General features: G+C 37.0%; 1 protein-coding gene across 1 annotated transcript; it reads right to left on the bottom strand.

The window, feature by feature from the left end:
* Window positions 1–12426: 12426 nt before the first annotated feature.
* LOC106639169 (uncharacterized) lies at window positions 12427–14636 on the bottom strand. The gene is made up of 5 exons (XM_014352636.2): window positions 14357–14636; window positions 13925–14079; window positions 13762–13853; window positions 13134–13675; window positions 12427–13062 (listed from the first exon to the last, which is right to left on the bottom strand). Exons 1-5 carry the CDS (start codon window positions 14452–14454, stop codon window positions 12858–12860), a joined length of 1092 nt encoding a protein of 363 aa, XP_014208122.2. The 5' UTR covers window positions 14455–14636; the 3' UTR covers window positions 12427–12857.
* Window positions 14637–17525: the final 2889 nt, after the last annotated feature.

Raw genomic sequence — 17525 nt, 5'->3', positions numbered from 1 at the left:
CAAATGGCACTCACTGTCATTTGAGAAACTTGGTTTATTTTCTATCTCATATACATGCAAAGTTGTGTTGAAATTCGCGGCGAAATACAATTAATTAGTTGTACGAAAATTTCATTTTGCCAGATTAGTTGGGCCTTGCAATACAAAACTCGTTTTTTTTTTCTTTCTTTCTTTCAGACAGAGAATCAGTTGGAAATTCACCATAAAGTAAGTAATTACCTTCTACTTTTGATCATCAGTGCAATCGATTACGATACCATACTTAGACATGCACTCCTAGTTGCCTTAAAAATATTACCAAACGAATAATCATCGAGCAAATGTTTGATCTCTTGGAAATATTTATTTCTGCTATTTTATTTAACTTTGTTGGAATATGTTGCCTCGGAGCGCTGTATTATTTATTCCCGTTCGTGTGTACTGAATTCGCCATTATTGAGGCCTCTAGCCATTCTGAAGTTTTGCATTTGTGTTATCAAGTTGTTCATTTCCTCATTGATATTAAAGAAATCAAAGGTCGAGTCATTGGAATCATTGTCCGACGTGGGCTGAGCTTTAACGCTTGTTGAATCTGTATTTGCATTCGAATCACCAGAATGATCCTCCACATCATCGATGCTGGGAGTAACTACTGTTGACGTTACCACATTTTCATCCAATTCCTTATCTATACCGTTACCCGATTCCAACGGGTTGTCAACACTTTTATCAGGAGCAACTATCGATGTTTCAACATTTTCATCCAATTCCTTATCTATACCGTTACCCGATTCCAACGGGTTGTCAACACTTTTATCAGGAGCAACTATCGATGTTTCAACATTTTCATCCAATTCCTTATCTGTACCGTTACCCAATTCCAACGGGTTGTCAACACTTTTATCAGGAGCAACTATCGATGTTTCAACATTTTCATCCAATTCCTTATCTATACCGTTACCCGATTCCAACGGGTTGTCAACACTTTTATCAGGAGCAACTATCGATGTTTCAACATTTTCATCAATTTCCTTATCTGTACCGTTACCCGATTCCAACGGGTTGTCAACACTTTTATCAGGAGCAACTATCGATTTTTCAACATTTTCATCAATTTCCTTATCTGTACCGTTACCCGATTCCAACGGGTTGTCAACACTTTTATCAGGAGCAACTATCGATGTTTCAACATTTTCATCCAATTCCTTATCTGTACCGTTACCCGATTCCAACGGGTTGTCAACACTTTTATCAGGAGCAACTATCGATGTTTCAACATTTTCATCCATTTCCTTATCACCTCCGTCACCTGATCCTAACGCGTCATCGACACTTCGCACCCATCGCCAACTTGAGAGTAGTTTCCTTGACTTCCCGTGAACACTTTGTTTCTTCTCTCTACTCTCATCATCTTTCAGTTTCAAGCTATCATCTTCGGAGTTGCGATTATTTTGTGAATATTTTTTCATATCTCTTAATTCTCGAGTTTTCCGGGTTCCTGGAATACATCATTTTTTTATGCCATTTAACATACAAGTTTGCCAATGTAAGTTTTTTTTTATTTCACATCATGAACAAAAGTGTTTGATATTTTGTCCTAACTTTAAAACAAAGTACTATTCGCTATTCGTTATATAACCTTGAATAAGTGAGTTTTACAGAAGGTAAAAGTTTGATGAGAAAATTTTTATAAAACAGTTTCATATTGAGTTTGATTTAACGAAATCTGTCTTAATTTTTAAAACACCGTTTTACTCAAATTAATCAATGGAATTTCTTAAAATTTTGAGGTTTATTTAGTACTATATGCTAACTTGAATCATTTTTTTTTCGAGTGTAGTAAAATTTATAATTGAAAATAATTGTGACTTTAAAAAAAAATTTTTTATCATTACAAACTTATGATTACACACCGTAATGCACACCTGATTTAAAACTTTACAAGAGTATCGCATGATTTTAAGTCTTACGCTTATAGGTACTTTGTACATTTCTACAAGAGAATAGCAAAATTAGTAAAAAATGTAGTAAAATAAAATGAAGCTTACCATGAGTAAACAAGCCTTTAATTCCTGAAATCAGGGCGAATGATTACTTCGTTTACAAACTTCGAGCAATTATAACACATTATTTTGCATCAGAGCAAAAATTACAACATACACAACAGAATACGTAATTACATTGTAAAAAAAAATTTTTCTTTGAATTAACGAATTCGATGAACGTAAGCAATCCTAAAATGTCAAATAAATAAGTTAGTTTTCAATAAAAAATAAGACCTTGAAACAAAAAGTTGGTTGCTGCAGTGAGATTTTTATTGGTAAAATGATTTTGCTGATCAGAGAATTATTTTACATTAAAAAAATAAAATAAAAACAATCGTTGGCACAACAAATTTATATACTTTCAGACCTACAAGTTTTACACAATACAACTCCACCAAAATGACAAACAGTAAAGATGAATTATATTAAACTATTGTTTGACCATTAAAAATTAAATTTTTCAAATGTAACTTATCGGATTGAACAGAATAGGAGCTATTGATTAGTGAAAACTAATACAAAGATAGCTTCCTTGATTTTTTGAGAAAAATTCTGGGTCCTTTCAGCTAGACCAATTGGTATTTTTTCTCCTTGAAAATGTGCATTTTTTTCATGTAAACCATTTTTTAAAATTTAACAATTCATCTAAGACTTTAAAAACCGTTTAATGCCACTATTGATATATTTTTTTGCACTGTTATAAGAGACAACTAAACGTTAAAACTAAACAGTCAACTCGTATCATTATAATCCAGTAAACATAATTTTATTTATTCTCTAAGATTCTTATAGATTCAGTGAAATTTTTATTAATTCAATATAAACCGCTTGATCACTGATAAGGCAATAATCAGTAAAAATAGGAGTTTTTTTAAGTAATAGATATTTGTTTTAATAATAGAAATGTATCGAACGTATACATAAAAAGTTGATCAAACTGTTAAAAATTTAAAAATTTATTTTAATAAAATAACTAACTTGATTTAGAAAATATTTAATTGTTCAAGATATTTATTTGATTATTGAGATTATTTTACAATACAGTTCTACAAAATAATAAACTGGTTAATTTAATAAAATGTCAGCTATATAAAAATATACATTTCAAAAATTTTATATTTCATTGCTGCTATTAATTATAAAAAAACAAAACCATTTTTAATAATAGTACAATTAACCACACTGTATTGCTATTCAAACTAATATTTATCGAATGTCCATTCAATGTAAGCTTCCGCCAACGCTATCTATCTAATTTTATTCAACAGAATATTAAATCTATACCATTCCCTTACTAATAAAACGTTTCATTCAATGTTGTGGTTGATGAACCAATCACATATTTTTTAAAATTCAGTTAATTATATTGAACAAAAAAAATTTCTTTGGCTTCGTGAAATGTTTTGCATCCAACTAAACACCATACTTACTCTTGGGCACGAACCAGTCGAGAAAAGTGTCCTTCGGCGTGCTGTCGTCGTCGAAAATCGATGAGTCCGAACTACTGTCGTCCTCCACCACGGGCTCCGGAGACGGTTTTTCCGTGGCGCTGTTTGAAACATTGGACCGGCTCTTCATGTAGGACCAATAATTTTTCTTGAGCTCGTCTATCAAGGTGCGGTTGACGAGGGGACGATTACTCTGAGACGAGTACTGCTTTCCGCCGGACGGCGCGATCTCTGGAATTTCAGGATTATTATTTTCAATGGAGTGTAAAAAAAAAAAATAATAATAATTAAAATCAGTTGGAATGTTACGCGATGCAAGTGAGTTTTCGAGGACAAACACGAGCAAAATGCACGCGATTCGCATGATCGTGCGATTCGAGGCGGACATGTTGTCGCGGGAGCTTCCTGCACATGAAAGAGCACAACGTTTTTCATCCGTTTTATACATTCGCTTGCAGATTCGCCTTATCGAAACAACGTCTTTATCTCGAGGAGCCGTTCGCGTTCGATTTTATGATGATTGGAATTTTATGCTTTCAATTTTTCGTCGCGCTCCGCTCGGTCTTGCCTCGTCTCGATCGGCATTTTGATTTTCGTTTCAAATTAAAAAATAAAAATAAACTATTGCAACCAAGGACGTATAATGGCACATGTCGCACGAATTCGTTGACTTTGACGCATGTGTTTAATTTCTGCATTAAAAAAAAAAAAAAAAAAAAAACTCGTCAACTTTCAATGGGACGAGCGAGAGTATACGATTAATCAGGGAAAATCGTTAAAACAGTATGCGCCATACTCTCTCGACAACCAAGTATACTTTTATTGCACTCGGTGCATGCGTATATACAAGTACAACTTGGCTCTGCGATTTAAGAGGGGTCGGGTGACCATTTTTACTTTTATACCAACTATTCTTTTGGAGTTATTAATGGAAATGAAGAGCTCGATTCCGAGGGTTGTAGGTACACGATAAATGCCCGAGTGGATGATTTAATTTATTTCGTTAACCACTGCACCATCACAACGCTTTAGACTCTTCTCGAGTTTTTTTTTCCGATATTTTCCCTTTTGACCTGTTACATGTAGTTCACCGAACCAATAATCAATTTGGTCATCGAAACCACCCACGAACGAGCTATATTTTTCATCCCTTTCTCCCAACACAGTACAACTGGGTGTTTAACGTAAGCAAAGAATCGACGCAACAACGCAATGTTATACACTTTAACCAGATTCAAGAACTAATTGTTTCGTCCAAAATGTAACATAACAAATTGTTGCTTCTTCCTCGAATCCGTCGAGCAAACAAGTGAAGGAAAAGAAGAAGAATAATGAAGAAAAAGAAGAATCGATTTTCGAAAGGTGCGCAGTATATATATATATACATATAATATACGATATTACAAGCCACACAAAAGCCCCGCTGAAAAAAGCCATTTAGCGCCCGAGATGGCCAACTCTTGTGTGTGTTACCTATATAATGTAATATTGTATATATATATACCTACCATTGCACGCGCGCTCACGTCACAATCAATGATGAGTATCCATACGTACCTATATGTATGTACGTGTATAGGGGTTGGAGCGATGATACGTGTAAATGAAAGACGGGCAGGCAGAGAGCGGTTGAACCTTTTTGGAGAGGAAAAATCGTGAGTGAGAGGCGACAATGGGAAGCACGAGGGAGAGAGAGCGTTTCTTCTTAGTTTCTTCTTGTTGGACCGAGTGATATTGTACTCAGGTTGCGGGGGGTGGAACAATGGGAAGTGCGCGTCGCGATAGACGGTCGCCGGGATAAATTATTGTCACGGAGGAGCACGTGTGCGAGGCACGCTTTTTCCTAAGATTGGCTGGCACGGATGAAGGTATACTCGTGAGTGTTTTTTTTTTTTTTTCCCTTTTTTAGGGAAAGGGGCTGAAGAAGAGGAAATGTGAGGGAGGAGGTGCACATCGTGTATACATGTACATAGGTAGTTTTTTACTTTTGGGTGGAGGGTGGTTACCTTTTCGGGGACCATCTTTAATCGCTCGTGTGCTGGGACATTTAGTTTTTTTTCTCAACTGATTTGTTTTGGATGATTGTAAGCCCAATCGCTTTTCTTCCAAGCGTATTATGCACCGAGTAAAAAAAAAAAGTTATAATAATCACTGTAACAAAACGATTATTCAGCGTTACTCCATCTCCATCAACATCTCTACAATATTTATTGTCGCTTGTACAATATCGTACAATGAATGTTATTCTTATTTGCCACCAGTTGTTATATGTTCATATATTAAGGTATGTATTATATGTTCATTTACGACCCAAACAATGGGAATAATACCAGATTATCTGCAATCCAGCGCAGTATAGTTAAACATTTTTTTTTTTTTTTTTTTTTTTTCAGTATAAAAAGTACTAAATCGAATGGCATAAAAATCTTCCTCCCAAGTGTTTGTCTTACGATGCATGTGCGGGGGATGAAAAAAAATGAAAAGGAGGTGTAAATGCATTAGGCGTAAGATATACAACATTCACAGTGCTTATCTATTAAATCGACAATTTGTCCGCGGCCGAGCCCCTCAAGCGTGTGTTTGACGTACAACCGTGAGCGGTAAAGAAAGCCGCGGCGATTCCCAAAGAATCACCCAAAAGCTGGATCGCATCTTCGGTAGCCGCGCAAGAGGACAACCCGACGTCAGCTATTCCATACAAGGGAAGGTGGATACGAGAGGACTCGTCGACTCTCCCGGCCCACTTTGCGACACCATCTGGCGTGTGTACCTCCCTTTACACACACGCGCGTATAAGGGCGGCACACCTATCAAGAGGTGCACTCGCGTGGAAATCGGCTTTATAATAATAATAATGTATATGTGTATATACGTGTGCGCGCGCGTGATTAATGGGCCGCAATGAAGAAAACGCGCTGGTGAATGACTATGTGTGTGTGCGTGTGCGTGTGAAGGTGAAAGTAAAACCGCGGAGTTGGCTGCATTGTCATATTATGTGATGCGGAGTCAAGCGGGTACACTAGCTTTTCCCGGATTTTGGCTGTTGTACGATGTGCTTAACTACATCTCCGAGGGAGCGGGAGGGGGGATCCTTTTTTTCCGGGCTGTACGAGGCATTTTTTTTTTTTTTCCATTCAAAGGGAGGATATGGCTTTTTTTTTCAAGAGGGTGATGTTTAATAATTTTTTTTTTTTTTTTTTTTTTTTTTTTTTTTCGAGGGGCTCTTTTCCACGCAAGTGGAGCGCTTATGTTTTCGTATAGAGGTACGGGGGCCCTTTTTTTTCTAGAAACCACGCGATGTCGGTTTGGAGGTTTTTTTTATTCCCTTTGTGCGAAGGATACGCGGCTAATGACGCGTAATCGAGTTTTAGAGGAGCCAGCAGTTTTTCTCTTTCGTGTACGTTATTTCATGGATCATCTTGTTTTGTTTTGTCTTTGGTGATTGTAAGAAATCCATGATCGAAACGACTCGGCTGCGGAAATGTATTTTAGGTATCAAAGCCTAAAATGGAGTTTTTCCAACCTCATGGCCGTATGTGTACGTGGAAAGAATCAAACGCAACAGCCGCTCGTGGCAAACACGCACACCTGCGAAACAACAGGGACCGTGCGAGTATGGAGGAACAAAGGGGCTGGTACACCTCCCGTTGATTGTTCGACCGGTGCGTCTATCTTTTCGCGGAAAAACACGGCCAAACGCCGGACAGCATCTCTCAAAGGGTTGGCCCGTTTCCTCGGGGGACGTGACTCGCCGGATTCGCGGGGAACGACTTTCGGGAAACTTTTCCCTGTGTTCCGCACCCTCTGTTGTATCGGCTCGAGGGTAAAAGTACCAAGAAAATTTCGAGCGAAGGGTACGTGGTTTCTCCTATCAAACGTCAATGGTTAATCTCGCTCAAATCGTTGATTGAACAAAAAACAAAAAACAAAAAAAAGTGCCAAACCTTGCCCACATATCTTCTTTTTTCAAATACAGAAGCGTGCAACTCTTTGAGGGGTCCAGCGTGCGGGTGTACCTTTCAGCCCCCGAGACGAACGGAATCGATTATCGCGTAACAGCCTCGGTCCACGGGTGCATTTACACCTCGCACACATCCCCTCGCGTTGAACCGATCGCCCCACCAACTCAAACAAAAAAAGAGAAGTAGGAGACGAAAAATAAGAAACGAGGAAGAAATGAAGAGGGCCGGCCTTTGTGTCACAAGTGCGCGGGCTAATGCGCCGAGTGTGTATTTGGACGCGGCGCGTTGGCACCGTATCGGCGTGTACGTAGCGCATCCCTCCTAGCTTTTAATAAGAGAAAAGAGATGAGAGGACTAAAAAGGAGGAGAAAAAGAAGAAAAAAATGAAAATAAAGCAGTTGAAGCTCGGAAGCACTCGAATGTTGCACGCAACGGAGGGGGGGGACCACCACCGACGACGTCAGAGGTTTCCCGCCACTAATGAAAACGTCGATTAGCCACGCGGGGCACACCTATGCATTCATATACGTATTATATACATGGACATTACAAGAGGGGCCACCCTTGATGCTGTTACCCACATATTATATGTATATGTACAAACGCGAGCACAATGTAAAAAAGATTGGTAGCCGAAGGATCCGGCAAATCGGTATTTCACGCCTGCTCCCATTAAAAACTCCCATCGCGATGAATGTATGTTACAGCCCGTGGGGCTTTTAGCCCCGTCTAGCTTTTGTGAGGCCTGTATAGCTGGTTTGATGTCTTATGCATGAATATACATATACGAAGCGAATGATGGAATTTGCCGATTCTATCGGTAGATCGGTCGTCACTATTCCGTTACCGATCTCGGCATCTCCGTGGCTGTGCAATCGTTACGAGTGGAAGACGCACGAAAAGCAGGGAAAAAAAAAAAAAAAAAAAAAAAATCGTCAAGCCATCCGCGTCAAGACCTCGTCTCGAATGAGCGACAAATAGTAATCCCACGTCCACCCGATCGTCCTAGACTCCGAGTCGCCACTCGAGTCCCTCCCTCCTGCTCCAGGCCCCCTGCCGAGGTAAATTTGACTCGAGCCAAACAAACACGGGCGCGCTCTCGCTCTCTTTTTCGCCGTACACAATATACACACACACACATGAATAAGCCCGGCGACTTTTGAAGCGAGCCGCCCCATTGTCGTATATCCGCAGTTCGCCGTCGCGCAAAAGACGAGGCGACACCGTCCCGCCTCCCCCTCGTCCATCTCCCTCTCTTCCGTTCATTGTCACGATAGGCCATCGCACGGCAGACGTGTACCCATATCAAGGGCCAAAAAGTGAAGAGCGTATATACGTGGATCCTCATTGTGCCCCGACACAAGGGGGTGTGGACTAATTCAAGCAGCCGAGAGATGTGCACCGTCTGCATGGGGGGATGATCGCGTGCTCTCGTTTCTCTTTTACTCAGCCAGAAGTGGATATGTAGGTACACACTTGAAAGTCGAGTGACTTTGGTTTACGGTGGGACTTGTGTATTTAGCGTGTTTATATATTATATACATACAGCTAGTTTGGCCCGTCTAAATAGCCGATGGGAATAATGGACGACTCGTTTATGGTCTTTGCCTACCTTTTAGGCTTCCGTAAGTGTGACTTTTTTTTCTTCTCTCTCCTTCTTTCTTTTATTCCTAAGGAGGGAGGAGTATTACGCTGAGCACAAATATATACATCACGGCTTCGTGGTAACAGCTTCTTTGGCTGACTGTGGGCTTCAATGTTGGCGATTAATTTTCTTTTTTGGCTGCTGGGGGTGGGTTGGGTGCTTCAGAATTTTTTTCTTTCTTTTTTTTTTTTTTTCAAATTGAATTTTTTGGAAGCAAGAGTTGGAGGGTTATACGAGGATTTTCTGCTGTTTAGCGGAATTTGTTCATTAAAAACCGATTTTTTTTTGTTACCGGTTCACAAACTAAATGAAAAGTTTTTTAAACCATTTTATGTTGGAGTAAAAAGATTGCACGGCAAAGATTAATAATTTAATTAAAATATTGTAGGTGAAGAATCAAAAAACCTACGCTAAAATTGTTATAATACCACTACTTTGATTCGTTTAATGATTTTAATGGTAAACCTTGATATTTTTTGATACAAAAATGTGATTTGTTTGTTTCTCCCTCTCTACAATTTTCGCAGTACAAAAATGTTTTATCCAATATAAGAGGAAATCATCAGGAGAAAATCGAGTACTCGACATTGTGATACTTGAAAGCTACATAAATTACACAACTAACTTTTCAGTGGATAGCAAAAATTCCAGCTATATTTAATTACATTCTAGTGAACGAAGCAATAAATTTTGTACATGAATAACTAATACCTTAAACGATTGACATGGAAAAAGAAGTGCTGAGATTCACCGCGTATCCCAACCGATCAAAAAGTACGATTTGATGTTTCCTCGAAGATTCCAACGGTTAAAAATCCCGATGAAAAAAAAAAAAAAAATCACAACAAAGAGCAACTACAATTTTTCAAGATTAACCATAAACACGAGAATTTCAGAGCTCATAAAGCCACGCGCAAGTGTACCGCCTTCGTTTCAAGTGTTGCCGAAAAAAGAGGTGTGCTCTCCTCCATGAAAGGCACACAAGGGAAAAAAAGGGCGTCGGCGGGAGCTCGAGTGATGATCATCTCTCTCTCGCGCGCGCGCGCCAGAAAGAGACGTCAATGCATCTATACACGTATATTTGTACACAGGTATAACAAGAACGAAATTTTCGTGACGTTTTTCCGAGACTCGAGGGGGTCTCTATAGGACACGACGAGCGCTAATCGTGACGCCGGGATGTCAGCACTTTCCTTCTCCCCCTATACGCATACACTTTACATAAATACACTGTAAATAAGCTCTCTGTGTTTTCTCGTTTCTTCCTTTGCATGTACAATGTAAGGGCACGTCGGCATCTTTTTCGACAATCCGGTATAACAATCGAGAGTACGTATACCTACCGATTTTCTCCACGCGGGTAAAATTTGTGGATTAATTATGATTCTACCTGGAATTTGCGGGCGCTTGGGACTATTGGGATTCTCTTTTCATGTAGGGAATCTTGGAAGGATGACAAGTGCAGTGTACAATACGTACGCTACGGAGAGCTATGCATAATGAGGGTGGGAGTCGGATCGATCGGTATGGGCGTTTCATTTTCTGGAAACCGGATGCGAGTAAAATGTTTGTCTAAAACCAAGTGCTCTGAAAAACCTATGTATATACTGTTAATTCAAGTATGTTGAAGTATCTAGGGGTGCGTAGGTAAAATGGCCCTTTTTTATACATACGTAAAACGCATTGTGGTTGTCTTGATGATACCAACTGTTTAATCAGTTCTAACGAACTGAGCACTTTTGAACGGGAAAAATCTCAATATCAAAAAAAATTTTGTCCAGCGAAAGAATTAGTTGTTTGATTCAATAGTTTACGAAGCATCGATTTGGTTTTTTTCCTAAAACGTTCATCAACACTACATTGTTTCAGGCATTTTGTAAAAAAATAAAACAGGAATCTCAACCATACACGCTTTAAACGTCATTACAGTGACATGTACGGCGTATGACCATTTTGGGACGAAAGCAACGTCCTGACAATTCGCAAAGTTTAACATCGAAGCCGACGGGGCAGAAGGAAAATAATCCCATCGTGTATTGTGTGCTTTCATTACAAAACAAATACACACACGTGTGGAGGATAATGTATAGTTGTTGTACCGGCACACGCACACCTGACGCAGCAACAAAGTGCTCGCCAACCGCGCCGTAAACATATCATCAAACGAGAGGCCCGATTTCCCCGAACAAACGCGCTTACATGGACATTGACAAGCGTGAAAATCGGCCAAATTATGAAAACACACTCGTCCGACATTCCGTATACTATATACATAGGTGTAAAGTGAACCACGGGAGATGGGAAAGAAAACAATTGTACTTTCGTACCTCCTATGGCAAAAGAGAGGAGGGTGGTGCGGTTTCAGCGAATCGAGGGCTTGATATTGCCGTGACGAGGCGTGGCATATGTGTGTACATGCGCTGCCGCTCCGTCGCGCGCGAGGGGGTCCATTGTCATCCCCACGGAGGACGGAAGAATAAGGGACGACGCGCTCCCGTTTGATCTTTTTGCGGCGCGCGATTGTGGATTTTTAATCGAATCCGCGGAGGGATTTGGGGGCCGGGAATGGCTTTTCTTCTTATCCTTCATGGTTTTTTAGGGTATACGGGCAATAAAAATCATGTTTCAACTTTTTTTGTACACATTGTTCGATGGTATACATACTTTGGAAATGGCGTTTGAAACAAGTGGGTGACTCGTGGAGATTTTAAGAATTTGACGTACGCGTTGGTTAATTTAACTGTTTTACTCTGCAAGGCCTGTTTCGCTTTGTGAATTATTTTAAGCGTAAGTAATTCAAATGTCACTCTTTAATGACAAACGCAAATGGAGAATGCAAAAAACGATTGTGTTCGTGTAAACAGTGACACACTTGGAATTTTCATTAATTAAGTTCTTAAAATGGTGTGAACAAAGTCTCGAAAAATTAAAATCGAGCGATAATAAAAAATGGAATTACGATGTTTTATCGAATTTTTCCAATTGATTCATATGAGCAGGCAGTATGGCACATTGTAGACAATGTTGGCATCAAAACATTTAATGTTGAATTTGAAAATATTATTGTGGTATTAAAAAATATGACTTTTCTTACTTCCTTAAAGGAAAACAATCATTCTTACTGGCACTTTGGTGTTTACACAGTGAACAGTCCTTGTAATAATAAATAAATAATCGATAACGCTCAAGACTGAAAAATGAAATTTTTCTTCTTTAAAACGTTGAGGGGGAACGTTGAATTGAGAGGAAAAATATATTTATCATCGATTACTGCACTGTTTTGTTGGTATAATTTTATTTATAAGAGATGAATTGTGATAAACCTATGCAACGATACCAATGCCTTACAAAAAATATTCTTCTGATGCTTAACTAATTCAGTGGTTACCATTGAATTATTGATAATATGAATGATCGAAAGATATATTTGAACTTTTTCGTTAAACAACAAAATTTTTACTTACATATAACAAATTTTAATGAAATAAAAATTGGTTTCATTTTTAAGCAGCACATTCTTACAACTAATCAATTTAACTGGATGACGAAATCATTAGTTAGAACATACAGAGTATAAAATAGTAGCACATTCAATATTATGTTGGCCGAATTTATGTAGCAATTTGCGTACAGAACGCGAGTTTATGATTGCACGCGCAAAAAGATCTAATTGATGATTACGAATTCGTTTCAGTCAATCAGTTGAAAAATTACTGTATAATTAAATAAAATCATCAAGTATTTCCCTTCTACATGAAATTAAAATAACTTCACATTCTTAGGCTGTAGTTGGATGTTCTTTTTTTTTTGATGAGTGTATTTTGACATGGCTTTCGATTTCAGCTGAGCTAAAGAATTTTGCATTACAGATTTTACATATATACTCATCAGCAGAAACTGCTGGTGTTGTCGTTTTAACTTTGGGTTTCTCATTTTTATTTATGGAAGCATTGGACTCTTGTTTATGAATTAAAATATGTTTCCTGAAAAAAAAAAATACTTTATGGAAAAAGTGAACGGTTATAAATTTCATTGAATGAAAAATAATAAGTACCTGTAGGTAATGTCATTTTTGAATGTTATATTACAATCTTTACAATTGTAAGTCTTGTTTTCTATTTTCACTGGATTTAATATATGCGAGTGCTGACTAAGTACTTCGTGATTCACAAACAGTAAATTGCAAACATGACACTTAAATGGTAATTCCAGTGAATCACTTTGATGTATTTTGTAGTGTTTACCATGTGATTTTCTAGATGTGAATTCCATCTTGCAAACATTACATGAAAAATGTTCTTTCAGATGATCGTATAAGGCTGTGGGAGCCATAAATACTTGTTTGCAGACCAAACACTGATTATAGGCGGGTAAATCTTGCCTGTCCTTTAAGTCAACCAGCTGTCCCAAAGACTCAACAATTTCGCTTGTAATGCAAGGAGAAACGAAACTAATTTTAATTTTATCATTATATTTTTTGGATTTAGGACCTGGTTTGAGAATGATTTTGTCAATTTGTACAGTTAAGCGATAAGGCTTAATTTTTTTTGTGGACGTTTCTTTATCAGCACTACTTTCATTTTTCTTTGTTAGAGTCTGAAAGAAAAAATTTTTAACGTTAATTCAGTGATTGCAACTTAATAAGATTAAACTCAACTCATAATACTTTGATATGATTTTACATTAGTTAAAGCACTGTCACTTTTTGTTTTCTTTGTTGGAGGTTCATCGTAGGCAGATGAAAATTTGGTATTCACAGGTGGTTTTTTAACAGCTAAAATTTAAAGCGTATTTTAAATTTTTAACAGTTGTACAATAGTTATTTTCACTATTTTTAATACTTACTGCTGTATCTAGGAACAGAATTAGGCTTCATCTGATTTTCATCATCGAAACAACTTTTATCAAAATGTAGTTCACATAGTACTTTCTTAGCATCTGTACTACCACCGTTTTTTCCATAACTTGTTTTGAGTAATTTCGCCCAGGCATCTCTTAAGCTAGATATAGAAAAATTGGACTTTTAACATCACGTAGGCAAAACATTTTTTCGTTATTTATAAATAAAATTAGTAGGTGATTCAAAAGACAACAAGAATTAGTAAAAAATCAATGCCTGTTTCTAAATTATTGTATTAATTGTTGTTGACAGAGTTGGAGTGTTTAAGATGAGCCTTTTAGGTTAGAGCGTCAATTACAAATTCGATGTATATTAATATGAAAATAAATAAAAAGATTTTGATACTCTAAATAATTAGACGTATAGATAAAACTTACATTTTTTCAGACGGAAGTTCGAAAAATCTTATCCTTCTGCCATCAATTTTCGTATTATCGGTGGACGTGCAAAATTTTCCCGCACAGGTAAGCGTCATGGTTTTACGCGTTACTCTCTATAATCTTAAGATGGAGTTAAGACATTAAACTCGAATACGCAAGATGTTACACACTTGACTATTTGATATTACTACAATACTATTTCACGTTTGTAATTATAATAATAAAAGCGGCTTTTGACACAACTACGCGGCAAAGCTCCTGCCTTTTTCTGCCTCTCTCCGAGATGATGAAAAATGTTGATAAGGAAGTACACACATTTATCGGCAGTGCAGTTCGCGTAAGCGCGAATCGCGCTTTTTTGGGCGCACGCGCAGTTCAAGCTTGAATTTTTGGTGGCAAATTCAAATTTACACTTGACGTAATGTACATTTCATCAAAAGTTTTTAGCACTCTTGAAACAAATATTTATTAAAATAAACGTACAAAGATAAATTCAACAAAATGCAGAAATGTAGCGTGCAGCAATCAATAAATAAATTTTCACCATTTTTTTTAATTTTTGGTAGTCCTAATTAGCTTTGTACCAAGCAGGGATTGAAAAAAAAGTTGTTCGTGAATAATCGTCATTCAATGGTATCGTAAAAATATTCATAAGATTAAAAACAGCAATGTTCAAGAGATGAAAGAACGAAATTAATGTGCATTGTATAAATGTTTATGCGTGTATGTAATTAAGGAAGAAATCAATAAACACAAAAGTTTCTTTTCACGCTGAATGTTAAGGTATATTTTTTTTCGTGACTATTAATGCAATCAACGTCAAAAAATCGGCAAAAATATTAATGACGCATAAAGCACCTCCACGCATAGGCGATACATTGTTACTGTAAACAAATTTTAATTTTTTTTTACCATGTGTTACAAAAACACGAAAAAGCGTCATATTTATGATTCATTTACTGTTTTACCAGCTGTTTAAAACCAAACGACCAACAACAAAACAATACAGACGTGTAAATTAAATGGGTCATTTCTCAAATTCTCATTTAAGTTTACAAATTATAAATATTTTTTAAGCTTATGAAAATTTAAATAAACAAAATAACAAATGGTATTAAAACTACAGAATTAATATAAATATTATCAAAAAGGCATCAGCCGACTATATTAGCTTTAGCGAAGTATGATACAACATGACTAAGTGCTTTTGCCATCGGATCACTTGACTCTTTTCTGTTGAAAAAAAAAAAAAAAAAAAAAAAAGTAGCCAGTAGACGGTACATAACGACGTGCCACAATTGTCTGGCGTAAAATTGTACAAAGGCACATGTGTGTTATTAAAATGTAGACTGACAACGCTGCGCGTTTTTTTTTATTTTTTTTTTTTTTTTATTGAAGCTGACGAGTTGGCACAAAAAATTGCACTATGTGAACTGTATAAGGCGACGCGATATCTTTGACGCGACCTTCTTTTGGATTAATTGGTGGTGATGATTGATCCGCGTAACTCTCATTGTCATGCTCATTGATGGATAACGCGTGGTTTTCTCGGATTGCCGTTGATTTGTTTTGCAGGACACATTGCACTTGCGCGATTTTTGTGAACGATAGCATTTACCGATTTCTCAGATAATATCCGCGGCTTATCAATTAAATGATTTACCCATTTACGTATTGATTTTGCATTTTGTATTTAATTTTTATCCTGAATAAGCGAGTTACAAATATGTATTGGTATTTTTTTACTTATTCAAATTGTGTTTTTTTTCAAGATGGAACAAAAAAATGTCGTTGATAAAGTTGCGATGAGTTCAGACTAGTGTGTCATTATCACATTACGATGCGTGATCGTGATATTGCAAATGAGTCGAGGAGAAAAAAAAACAGTTCGATCTTTGTCGATTTAAAAATTTTTAAAACATTTATTTCAAGTTTATTTATAGAAGGGCACCGTAAGGATGAAATTGTTTTTCTTTCGTATCAAGGATTATTAAAATAAATTGATGTGATGTAAAAAAAAAAAAAAAATTGAAATTACGTAATAATCACCGTATCTTTGTCATTGAAAAAGATTAATGAAACTGATGAAAAAAAAAAAAAAAAATAATAAATGACGTAAAAAAATGTAACATGTATATGATAGTGTAAAGATAAAATCAAAAAACAAGCATCTTTATCAATAATTGTAAAAACAGTTCAAATTATAAACTAGTAGAAAATCCTGTGATTTTCATCTAAATAATCTTGACGCATGACAACGCACGATTTATTATTACATTAATTGCATTGTCAAAATTTGCTATTATGCTGTAAACAGTAATTGATGATATTTTTTTTATGACACCTGTTAATACTAGTAACAATGATTGTTTTCAAACAATCGTTTCGTTCCATTTGCCAACGGTTTAATAAAATTCTGGGAGTTCAGCTATACTCTATGGTAGTACATGCAAGAACTGGCGATTCTTTTAATCAAAGGGTACGAGAAAAGTACGCCAAGCAATTCACACGAACAAGCCGAGCAACGAGCTGATATATTCGAGAATTGATTTATGCTCATTGGAGTCGCAAGGCTCGCACATACACGCAATACGTATACACTCATTAACGACAGCTGGAGCCCACTTTCGCCAGGAAGAAGTAAGTACATGTAAATGCACGCGAGGCAAGAAAAAAAAAAAAATAAATAAACCGATTTCAATTTTAATCGCCGCTTCTTGTTTTTTTATGCCGCGCGATCAGTGTAATTTTTTAATCCCCGATCTTAGATATAATTTACGAAGCAGATTATTCATTGTAAAATTCTTTCCAAGTATCGACGAGTAATGATTTGATTGAAACAGATTTACAATCAACTCCTTCGTCAACAATCAGCCGATTTAATAACGTAATGCACGTAAAAATGCCACGAAACGCAAGTGCATCTACTACAAAAGCGACGTACAATGATATACGTATACACCCAAGTATTCTATCGTTGGCTAAATTATCGTTTTCTGATGCCTGCGTTACTCGTTCGCGCGTAACAGAGTGCAAGCTCGCTTCCGTCGAATGGTAAAAATATCGGACTGCAATGAATGCACTTTCGCGCGTATATGACACATATATATGCATGTGTATACGAGCGAGAGTAGCCCAATAAAAAAAAAGGTCTGGTGCTGTGTCT

Source organism: Copidosoma floridanum, unplaced genomic scaffold, assembly GCF_036245765.1.
Source record: "Copidosoma floridanum isolate Cflo_tuat_1 unplaced genomic scaffold, Cflo_Japanese_pri ptg000021l, whole genome shotgun sequence".
NCBI lineage: Eukaryota > Metazoa > Arthropoda > Insecta > Hymenoptera > Encyrtidae > Copidosoma > Copidosoma floridanum.
Note: the sequence above shows the minus strand (reverse complement) of the source record. Positions and strands in the feature narration are given on the sequence as shown.